The following is a 12,624-nucleotide window of genomic DNA, read 5'->3' on the forward strand; positions in this document are numbered from 1 at the left end:
CACCGGCCAGCCAGAGGTCATTACACTGCCATCTTCATCATCATCATCATCATCATCTGTGTGAGTTACACCTGACCCACACTCACACCTGTCTGTCTCTCTGTCTGTCTGTGTGCAGAACCGGCAGTGCTAAAGACAGTCTGAGCGCTTCAGCGAGTGGTAAAACTCAGACGACTACCAACACAACAACATGCAAAAAACTAGAAATGTGAGTGAAACAAATATGTAGGTAAACGTTCCCTCAATAACATCATAACTGATCTCTCTCACTCTCTCTCTTTCTCTCTCTAGGGATTGTGGGTAGGGGGAAGAATTAGAGTTCAGGAGCACACAAGAGCTTGTTTACTTTAATCTTGTTTTTTTTTCGGTTTCTTTTTATAAGATTTCGTTAAAGAGTTTTTAGTTTATTTTTAACAAACTAATTTTTGAGCCGACTGAGGTCGGCAAACCTAGGAAAATGGGGTCAAGCGGAGATTTCTCACGCTTGACTCTTAGACATGGTTTGAAATGCACACCTGATGATTCAATTTCCGTGGAAGATGTGGTGGTTGCAGTCAGCGAACAGGTTGGTGGGTTGAATATCAAGTCAGCTTCAAGGATGAACAAAGCTGTTGTTGTTTTTCTTGCTGACGTTCAGATGGTTGATGGTTTGGTTGAACGCGGAATTACGATTAATGACACGTTTGTGCCAGTACTACCGTTATCGAGTCTATCAAAGAAAATCGTACTATCGAACGTTCCTCCGTTCATAAAGAACGAAACTATCCAAGGCGTTCTTGAAAGATATGGTAGATTAACAGCACCTATAAAAAATGATTCCGCTGGGTCTGAAAAATCCGAATATCAAGCACGTCATGTCTTTCAGACGCTTTACGTACATGATATTGAATGAGCAACAAGATCCGCTCAATTTAACTGTGAAACTCAAAAACGAAGGCAAAGATTATACAATCTTTATCAGCTCAGATCACATGAGGTGCTTTTCGTGCGGAGAACACGGGCATGTTAGACAAACATGTCCAAATAAACAAACAGATAAGTCATCTAATCCGCAAATAATCGAGCAACACATTGGGAAAAATAATGTTCTTGTTCCTGCTGTTGAAACAGCACCTCAAGAAAACACTGATGTAGGCTTAAGAGACGTAGAAAATCATGATACGGGTGAGGAGATTGTAAATCTAGCAAGTGTAGAAAAATCCACTCTGACTATAAATGAAGAGGACAAACAATCAGAAAGAGAGCAAACAGTTCTAGAAGATGATAAAGCAGAAAATGAAAGAGAGGAAGAAAGTTATACCCAGATGTCCATTGTGAGTTCAGGATATGCTATTTCTGAAAAATGATTCAGATAGATCGTAGATGATGCTGAAAGATCAGAGTCTTTTGGCTCTAGATTGTACACAGTAAAGCAAATCAATGACTTTCTAGATAGTACTAAGGGAGCTCGCAAACCACAAATAGAGACGTTTTTCCCTGATTTGAAGCAATTTTTGGTGTCATGTAAAATGGCAATGAACAAAGCAACCTTTGAAGAACTAAGTAGACAGAAGCGTTATCGCCTTAAGAAAATAATAACAAAGGTAAAAAATACGGTAAACCGTAATGTAAAGAAGGTTTGAAAATTCTTTTTATTAATAGTCAGCATTATAGCATCCTTAAACTTTGGATCTTTGAATGTTAATGGGTGTCGTGGTACTGAAAAAAGGTGTGCTTTGTTTGAGTTTTTTAATTGGAAAAAATCAGGTATAGTTTTTCTGCAAGAAACACACACAGATCTGAATAATCAGGTGCAATGGCTAAGTGAGTGGAAAGGTAAAACTTTCCTTAGCCACGGTTCAAATGTTAGTGCCGGTGTAGCAGTTCTTATTTCTGCAGATGTACAAGTACATGATAGCAGAGCTGAAGAAGTTATACCTGGCAGAATGCAAATTATAGAATTTAAGTTATATGAGTTATATTTTTCTCTTATTAACATTTATGCTCCTAATGATGGTGTAGAAAGAGTTTCTTTTTTCAAAAAATTAAAAAATGTTATTTCAAAAATTCCAAATAATAGAATAATAATTTTAGCTGGCGATTTTAATTGTACTCTTGATTATACTATAGATCGGAATCATGTTGAACCTAATCGCAGTTCATCTGAAACTCTCAAAACTGTTATTCAGTTTCACAATCTTGTAGATGTTTGGAGAGAAGCCTTCCCTAGAGATAGACAATATACATGGTTGAAAATTAATTCTAACACAGTCTCTGGTGCAAGACTTGATAGATTTTATGTTCAAAAGAATAATAGAGGAAGGTTTTTTAATAGTAAAATTGTGCCAACATCATTTTCTGATCATCATTATATTGCGGTAACTATGACCATAACACAGAGCTCTTCCTACCACCATATTTGGCGTTTTAACAATAGATTATTGCAAGATAAGTCCTTTGTACAATTTTTTACTCTGTTTTGGAGAGAGTGGAGAGAGAGAAAGTCACAGTATAAAAGTTTAGGCCAGTGGTGGGATACTGGAAAAGTACAGATCCAGCTCTTTTGTCAGCAGTATACAAGAAGCCGTACGATGGAACTGAAAGAAAAGGTCCTGTTCTTAGAAGAGCAAATTCTCCAGTTAAGCAGCTCCATCAGTGATGGTGAAGAGACAGAAACTGCAAACATGCTTAAAGAGTACAATTTGATTTTAAAGAATTTGTATGAAGAAAGAAGTCGATGTGCATCTATACGGGGAAAATATCTTCAGCTAAACAGCATGGATTCTTCAACAACTTTCTTTTTTTCATTGGAGAGGAATATTAGAGAGAAGAAAAATATAAATGATCTTAAATCGCCAAATGGAAAAGAAATAATGGAAAAGAAAGAAATTATTTCACAAACTTTACTTTTTTATGAAGATTTATATACAGCACAACCTTGTGACCTTGAAGCAACAAACCAGCTTTTAGATGGACTTCCACATCTTAAAAAAGAAGATAAAGCTGAATTAGACAAAGCCTTGTCTTTTCACGAGCTAACTGAGGCTGTTCAGCAGCAATCTTCAATCTCCAGGGTTAGATGGTTTGACTTCTGATTTCCACAAAGCCTTCTGGTCCCTCATCGGACAGGATCTGTATGCTGTATTTTGTGAAAGTTTTGAATTAAAAATCTTACCCCTGAGTTGCAGAAGAGCTGTAATCACCTTACCCAAGAAAGGAGATCTTGGCCTATTAAAAAACTGGCGACCAGTTTCTCTTTTGGGAACTGATTATAAAATATTATCTAAAGCTCTGACAAATCGCCTCAAGGAATTTTTAGCATCCATTATTCACGAAGATCAGACCTATTGTGTACCAAAGCGGTCTATATTTGACAATCTTTTTCTTGTGCGGGACATGTTGTATTTAACCGAACTGCATAAGTTTGATCTTGGTCTTGTTTGTTTGGACCTGGAGAAGGCCTTCGATAAAGTTGACCATGAATATCTGTTCAAAATACTTGAAGGCTTTGGCTTTGGAAAGCAGTTTACTTCATGGATAAGACTTCTGTATGAAGATGTCTATAGCATGTTGAAAATTAATGGAATTCTGACAAGACCTTTTTCTGTACAAAGAGGAGTGAGACAAGGTTGTAGTTTATCTGGTCTCTTGTACACAATTTCCATTGAACCAATGTTGAGGATGTTGAGAGAGAAGCTGCAAGGATTGACAGTTCCATCATCTTGCCTCTCGAATACTCCATCAGTTAAACTAACAGCTTATGCTGACGACATCACAGTGATCATTAGATCTGAAGATGACGTTAAACATCTAATCTCATGCCTCAACATCTATGAGAGTGCTTCTTCGCACGTGTCAATTGGGAAAAAACGGACACTTTATTATCAGGTCTTTGGTTGAATCAGAATCCACCGCAACTTCCACATCAGCGCCTTTGGAATAAAGAAGGTGTAAAGATACTTGGACTGTTCTTTGGGACTGAACAGTATATTAAAAAGAATTGGGAAGGTCTTCTAGAAAAGTGACAGGCAAGCTCCAGAGATGGAAATGGATTCAAGCCCAGCTTTCTTACAGAGGCAGAGTGTTAGTAGTGAACAATCTAGCCGCCTCAATGCTATGGCATCGTCTAACAGTGTTGGACCCTCCGAAAGAGCTTTTATCGCAACTTCAAAAAGCCTTTGTTGACTTTTTTTGGGGAGGCCATTATTGGCTCCCTCCAGGGGTTCTGTGTCTTCCAGTTATTGAGGGTGGTCAAGGACTAATTCATCTAGCCTCTAAGGTGAAAACCATGAGATTACAGACTGCCCAAAAACTGCTTTATTCTTCAGACTCTGTACCGTGGATCAGTTTTGGTCTTGCCGTTTTACGAGAGAAAAACAAGATCGGTTTTGATAAACAAATGTTTCTGAGCTCAGAAAATGTTGTAAAGGACATGTTTAATATCAAGTTCTATGGATCTGTGTTTGAAGCTTGGAGTTATTTTAAGCCGGAGCGAAAAGAACATTTTGGCTTTAATGAACCACTTTTTCACAATCCCTGGTTTTCCCATACTTTTATTATGTCGAGCACTGATATTTCTAGCTTTGGTTTAGCTGGTGTAACTAAAGTTGGAGATTTGATTGATTTGACTGATAGAGAGTGGGTTTCAGTACAACTTTTAACTACAAAGATTGGAGGTAGATCAGAGAGAATTGTTGGAAATATATTGAAAAATTTGAAAACATCTTTTCCTACAATTTTGTGGAATATATAACCAATTTTATGTTTGGTAATATTTATTCAGAAGTTCTTTTTGCTGAAGTGTATATAACACCACAGGTAGACCAACATGAGAATAATGACGATAGTGTGAACTTGCTTCTCTCTTTTAAAGGTTTACAAAGCCTTCCTTTTTCTGTAGTGAGCAAACAAAATGTATATAATGTTTGTGTAAAGTCTTTCTTTGCTGGACAGTTAAGAGAGAGAGAGATACAAAATGGAGATCTCATCTCTCAGTGACAGAGAATAAATCACCTTCATGGCGGTTACTGTATAAAAACCCCTACCAAAAAGGTCTGGTGATTTACAGTGGCGGATTTTGCATTGTGCTTTACCAACAAGAGTTTTTTTGTTTAAATGTGAATATTCAGATTCTTCTTTTTGTACTTTGTGTAATGAACTTGACACAGTCTTTCATGTTTTCTGTGAATGTTGTAAATTATCTCCACTTTTTAATGTTTTGGATAGATTTTTGAGTAGTTTAGGGATAATTTTTTCAAAAACAGTGTTTATTTTTGGTTGTAAGTATTCTCGCGATAAGTGGGAAATTTGTACTTTTTCTAATTTTTGGTTGGTCAAGCAAAATTAGCCATTTGGAAAGCTTATAGAATTGAATTGGAAGGACAAAAAGTCAATATGGTTAATTTATTCAAGGCCTTGGTTGAATCCAGGATAAGATTAGAATATGAATTTAATAAAATGAATGGTAATCTCCTAATGTTTGAGAAGAAATGGTGTGTAAACAAAAGTTTAATTTTTATAGAAGGTGAAGATCTCTTTTTTAAATGGTGATGTTTTGAAAAAAAAAAAAGAAAAAAGGAAAAATAAATACAAAAATAATATGTTTTTTAGATGTTAAAAGTTTTTTTTCTAAATGATCTGTGTCTCTCTCTCTCTCTCTCTCTCTCTGTGTGTCTCTCTCTCTCCAGCAAACCAAAGGACTTAAGCTCAAGCATCGTGAGGTGAGAAAATCACTTAATAATGAAGTAATTCTGTCAGTTCCAAACTCCATTTATTTATTTAATTTGCAAAATATAAAAGGAACATGCAGCATTTTTTAATTTAGCCTTTTTTCCCACATCTTCAAGTTTGTAAAATCATTAAAGGAACAGTTTACCCCAAACTGATTCTGTTATCATGTGCTGTAGCTGATGTTGAACACAGATCGGGTCCAACAGAAAGAAAGTTACAGCATCACTTCATCATTACGAGTATGAATATAAAATAATGTGTAAACAAAGTTCAGTCAAACATGACATAAGATAACGGTTTAAAGAATGATGCCTTTACATTTCTATTTTTCAGGCGCAACACGTGTGACTCACTGCAAAGGTACGTCTCGAACCAAATCATGTGTTATGAATATACATAATATAATTATATATGAAACGACCGTCAGTATACATTATAAATGCATGATCCATATACACCGGCATGCATAAGTTTGTGCACCCCTGATCATAGTTTCTGTTGCACTGAAGATGAACTGATCTCCGAAAGGCATAAAGTTAAAGATGAAACACTCTTTTCAACATTTTAAGCAAGATTAGTTTATTACTTAACTTTTGCACCATTTTAGAGTGAAGAAAATGGAAAGGAGCACCATGCAAAAGTTTGTGCGCCCCAAGAGATTTGAGCTCTCAGACCTTAATTAGCTCGTTAGCATCATCGTTTGGAAAGGTCTGGTGATGCACTTTACAAATACTCTGATTCCTCAAATGTTGTCCCATCAATCATCAGTCATGCGCTCGTCTAAGCGGCTGTCTAGCACTCGGAAACTTAAAATCATCGATGTCCACAAAGCAGGAGAGGTCTATAAGCAAAGTGTTTTCAGGTCGCCGTCTCGGCTCGTAATGTAATTAAGGTCAAGTCGAGGTCAAGTCAGAGAGAACGGCTCGCACGATTGCAAGAACGGCAAATCAAAACCCCCGTTTGACCTCAAAAGACCTTGAGGAAGATGTAGCAGATTCTGGAGTTATTCTGAAGATATAGACCTTCATGGAAGAGTCACGAGAAGAAACATTTCCTGCGTCCTCGCTACGACATTCAGCGTCAGACGTTTGCAAATGAACCTCTAAACATGCCCGATGCATTCTAGGAAAAGAACACCTCTGTTGAGCACGGGGGTGGATCGATCATGCTTTGGGCTTGTGTTGATGCCCGTGGCACGGGGAACATGTCACCGGTTGAGGGAAGAATGGATTACATTAAATACTCTGGAAGCAAACATCAAACCATCTGAAGATGAAAACTTGCTTCTACAACAGGACAATGATCCTAAACACCACTCAACATCCACAATGGACAAGCTCAAGAGGTGCAAGCTGAAGGTTTTGCCATCGCCCTCACAGTCCCTCGACATCATCGGCAATCTGTGGATTGAGCTGAAGAGAGCACAGGTGTGGTGCTAATCTTCTACCCGCTCCGTACGGGACTCAAACCTAGGTCTCATACAGCCTCTAGCGTCAGTCGCTAATGCACCTCTTGAGGTCAGGAGAGTCTACCAGCTGGCTCCCGTTACACTCACCCCGCCTAAACCACACTCTTATCCGGGTCACGGCACCAATGTGACCTTTGTTTTTTTCTCTCTCTACCCGGTTTGTCCCACCCTTCATCAGTACACACACAGAACGTTGATGATAGCCGAATTTATTTTCCTGCACACAGAGCAGTGAAAGAGAAAGATAGTGAGTCGCACTTGTTTAAGCTCCACCCACAGCAGTTCTCTTTAGCTCTGCTGCGGAATGTTCGAACACAGTGGCCTGCGCAGCCAATAAGAAGCGCAATCCCATTATTGCAGGATTTACTTAAAGAACCCTCAACCTATAATATATATGTCGTTACACAGGCAGGACGGCCCAAGAATCACAAGCACTAGAAGCCTTTTGCGAGGAAGAATGCCCGAAAATGTCCCAAACAACCATTGAAAGACGGTTAGCCGGCCACGAAATGTTTACAAGCTGGGATACTTGCCAAAGGGGGCGTTACTAAATACTGACCATACAGGGTGCACAAACTTTTGCTTCTGACCCTTTTCCTGTCTTGCTTAAAATATGACAGAAATGTGTCATATTTAACTTTATGCCCTTTAAAAAATCAGGTCATCTTTTGCTCGCTTCAACAGAAACTATGATCGGGGGTGCACAAACTTTTGCCCGGGCAAAAATCAAAGATGACCTGATTTTTTAAAAGGCAAAAACTGATATGATCTCTCGACGGCTCTCTCAATGTGTTCTTCCTCCTCCTCTTCATCTCCGTCCTGCCCTGTTTATTTAGTGACTATGCAGATCTATCTGAGCCGTCTGTCGAGAAGGACCGGTTCTGACCCAGCGCTCTCCACGACCTTGCAGCCCGACGCGGCGAGCGGACCGCCTGCAGCAGACACCGATAACAGTAAAGCAGCAGAAGGGAGAAATGCTGCGACTACTGTCCTCCTGCAGAAGAGTCCCTGTCAAACACCCGTCTCGCCCCTCCAGACCCCAAACTACAAGAGTCCCGTCAAATCATCCAGTCGCTACTTCCAGATCTGTTACTGAAACACAAAACATTCGGCCTGTTTCAAGTAAACACATGATGGAGATGGAGTGGATCATATATTCATGCCAGTTTAAGTAGCAGAGACTGTGGTTGCTTGGTTGGCACGCCAAGGCCGGTACTAGGATGCGATCTTTGGTTTGGCCACGTGGTGCTCTGAAGTTTCATACTTAATTTAAGGGGTTTGTTTAACCCTTGGTTTTCTGTTCGAGTGTTTTTTTTGACCTGTTTGACATTTATTTTTAAAATTAAAAGAGATGTTTCAGAGCTTGATGACTTTTCCTCCTCTTGCCATCTGAAAACGCATGCACGCACGCACGCGCACACATACACACAGACATACACATACACACACGTTTGTTTCACACACACACACACACACACACACACACACACACACACACACTAAACAAACATACAAACACAGACTCAACACATTAACATTAATACTCAACACATTAACATTAATACTCAACACATTAACATTAATACTCAACACATTAACATTTATACTCAACACATTAACATTTATACACAACACATTAACATTTATACTCAACACATTAACATTAATACTCAACACATTAACATTAATACTCAACACATTAACATTAAGACTCAACACATTAACATTAAGACACATTAACATTAAGACTCAACACATTAACATTAATACTCAACACATTAATGTTAAGACTCAACACATTAACATTAAGACACAACACATTAACGTTAAGACTCAACACATTAACATTAATACTCAACACATTAACATTAAGACACAACACATTAACATTTATACACAACACATTAACATTTATACTCAACACATTAACATTAAGACTCAACACATTAACATTAATACTAAACACATTAACATTAAGACTCAACACATTAACATTTATACTCAACACATTAACATTTATACTCAACACATTAACATTAAGACTCAACACATTAACATTAATACTCAACACATTAACATTAAGACACAACACATTAACATTAATACTCAACACATTAACATTAATACTCAACACATTAACATTAAGACACAACACAACAACATTAATACTCAACACATTAACATTAATACTCAACACATTAACATTAAGACACAACACAACAACATTAATACTCAACACATTAACATTTATACTCAACACATTAACGTTAATACTCAACACATTAACATTAATACACAACACATTAACATTAATACTCAACACATTAACATTAATACACAACACATTAACATTAATACTCAACACATTAACATTAAGACACAACACAACAACATTAATACTCAACACATTAACATTTATACTCAACACATTAACATTAATACTCAACACATTAACATTAAGACTCAACACATTAACATTTATACTCAACACATTAACATTAATACTCAACACATTAACATTTATACTCAACACATTAACATTTATACTCAACACATTAACATTAAGACTCAACACATTAACATTAATACTCAACACATTAACATTAATACTCAACACATTAACATTAAGACTCAACACATTAACATTTATACTCAACACATTAACATTAAGACACAACACATTAAAATTAATACTCAACACATTAACATTAATACTCAACACATTAACATTAAGACTCAACACATTAACATTAAAACACAACACATTAACATTTATACTCAACACATTAACATTAAGACACAACACATTAACGTTAATACTCAACACATTAACATTAATACTCAACACATTAACATTTATACTCAACACATTAACATTAAGACACAACACATTAACGTTAAGACACAACACATTATCATTAAGACACAACACATTAACATTAAGACTCAACACATTAACATTTATACTCAACACATTAACATTAAGACTCAACACATTAACATTAAGACACAACACATTAACATTAATACTCAACACATTAACATTAAGACTCAACACATTAACATTAAGACTCAACACATTAACGTTAAGACACAACACATTAACATTAATACTCAACACATTAACATTAATACTCAACACATTAACATTTATACTCAACACATTAACGTTAATACTCAACACATTAACATTAATACACAACACATTAACATTAATACTCAACACATTAACATTAATACACAACACATTAACGTTAATACTCGACACATTAACATTAAGACACAACACAACAACATTAAGACACAACACATTAACATTTATACTCAACACATTAACGTTAATACTCAACACATTAACATTAAGACTCAACACATTAACAGTAATACTCAACACATTAACATTAATACTCAACACATTAACATTTATACTCAACACATTAACATTAAGACTCAACACATTAACATTAAGACTCAACACATTAACATTAAGACTCAACACATTAACATTAATACTCAACACATTAACATTTATACTCAACACATTAACATTAATACTCAACACATTAACACTAATACTCAACACATTAACATTAATACTCAACACATTAACATTAATACTCAACACATTAACGTTAAGACTCAACACATTAACATTAAGACACAACACATTAACATTAAGACACAACACATTAACGTTAATACTCAACACATTAACATTAAGACTCAACACATTAACATTAATACACAACACATTAACATGAATACTCAACACATTAACATTAATACACAACACATTAACGTTAATACTCGACACATTAACATTAAGACACAACACAACAACATTAAGACACAACACATTAACATTTATACTCAACACATTAACGTTAATACTCAACACATTAACATTAAGACTCAACACATTAACATTAATACTCAACACATTAACATTTATACTCAACACATTAACATTAAGACTCAACACATTAACATTAATAGTCAACACATTAACATTAAGACTCAACACATTAACATTAATACTCAACACATTAACATTAAGACTCAACACATTAACATTAATACTCAACACATTAGCATTAATACTCAACACATTAACATTAATACTCAACACATTAACATTAAGACTCAACACATTAACATTAATACTCAACACATTAACATTAATACTCAAAACATTAACATTAAGACTCAACACATTAACATTAATACTCAACACATTAACATTAAGACTCAACACATTAACATTTATACTCAACACATTAACGTTAATACTCAACACATTAACATTAAGACTCAACACATTAACATTAATACTCAACACATTAACATTAAGACTCAACACATTAACATTAATACTCAACACATTAACATTAAGACACAACACATTAACATTAATACTCAACACATTAACATTAAGACACAACACATTAACGTTAAGACACAACACATTAACATTAAGACACAACACATTAACATTAAGACTCAACACATTAACATTAATACTCAACACAACAACATTAAGACACAACACATTAACATTTATACTCAACACATTAACGTTAATACTCAACACATTAACATTAAGACTCAACACATTAACATTAATACTCAACACATTAACATTAAGACTCAACACATTAAAATTAATACTCAACACATTAACAATAATACTCAACACATTAACATTTATACTCAACACATTAACATTAAGACTCAACACATTAACATTAATACACAACACATTAACATTAAGACTCAACACATTAACATTAAGACTCAACACATTAACATTAATACTCAACACATTAACATTTATACTCAACACATTAACATTAAGACTCAACACATTAACATTAAGACTCAACACATTAACATTAATACTCAACACATTAACATTAAGACTCAACACATTAACATTAATACTCAACACATTAACATTAAGACTCAATACATTAACATTAATACTCAACACATTAACATTAAGACACAACACATTAACGTTAAGACACAACACATTAACGTTAAGACACAACACATTAACATTTATACTCAACACATTAACGTTAATACTCAACACATTAACATTAATACTCAAAACATTAACATTAATACTCAACACATTAACATTTATACTCAACACATTAACGTTAAGACACAACACATTAACGTTAAGACACAACACATTAACGTTAAGACACAACACATTAACATTAATACTCAACACATTAACATTAATACTCAACACATTAACATTAATACTCAACACATTAACATTTATACTCAACACATTAACATTAAGACACAACACATTAACATTAAGACACAACACATTAACATTTATACAACACATTAACATTAATACTCAACACATTAACATTAATACTCAACACATTAACATTTATACTCAACACATTAACATTTATACTCAA

The 12,624-nt window shown here is 35.0% G+C and overlaps 1 protein-coding gene across 1 annotated transcript in view; it reads left to right on the forward strand.

Moving 5' to 3' along the window:
- LOC127642853 (echinoderm microtubule-associated protein-like 1) overlaps nt 1-8,538 on the forward strand; it is a 12,325-nt gene extending 3,787 nt beyond the window's left edge. Inside the window, exons 3-6 of the mRNA XM_052125301.1 lie at nt 1-16; nt 119-208; nt 6,014-6,069; nt 8,014-8,538. The exon at nt 1-16 is cut by the window's left edge and continues 84 nt beyond it. Of these exons, the coding sequence (XP_051981261.1) occupies nt 1-16; nt 119-208; nt 6,014-6,069; nt 8,014-8,273 (422 nt within the window). The 3' untranslated portion in view covers nt 8,274-8,538. The remainder of the gene's footprint in view (nt 17-118; nt 209-6,013; nt 6,070-8,013) is intronic.
- Nucleotides 8,539-12,624: the final 4,086 nt, after the last annotated feature.

The sequence above is a fragment of the Xyrauchen texanus genome, unplaced genomic scaffold (assembly GCF_025860055.1).
Source record: "Xyrauchen texanus isolate HMW12.3.18 unplaced genomic scaffold, RBS_HiC_50CHRs HiC_scaffold_93, whole genome shotgun sequence".
NCBI lineage: Eukaryota > Metazoa > Chordata > Actinopteri > Cypriniformes > Catostomidae > Xyrauchen > Xyrauchen texanus.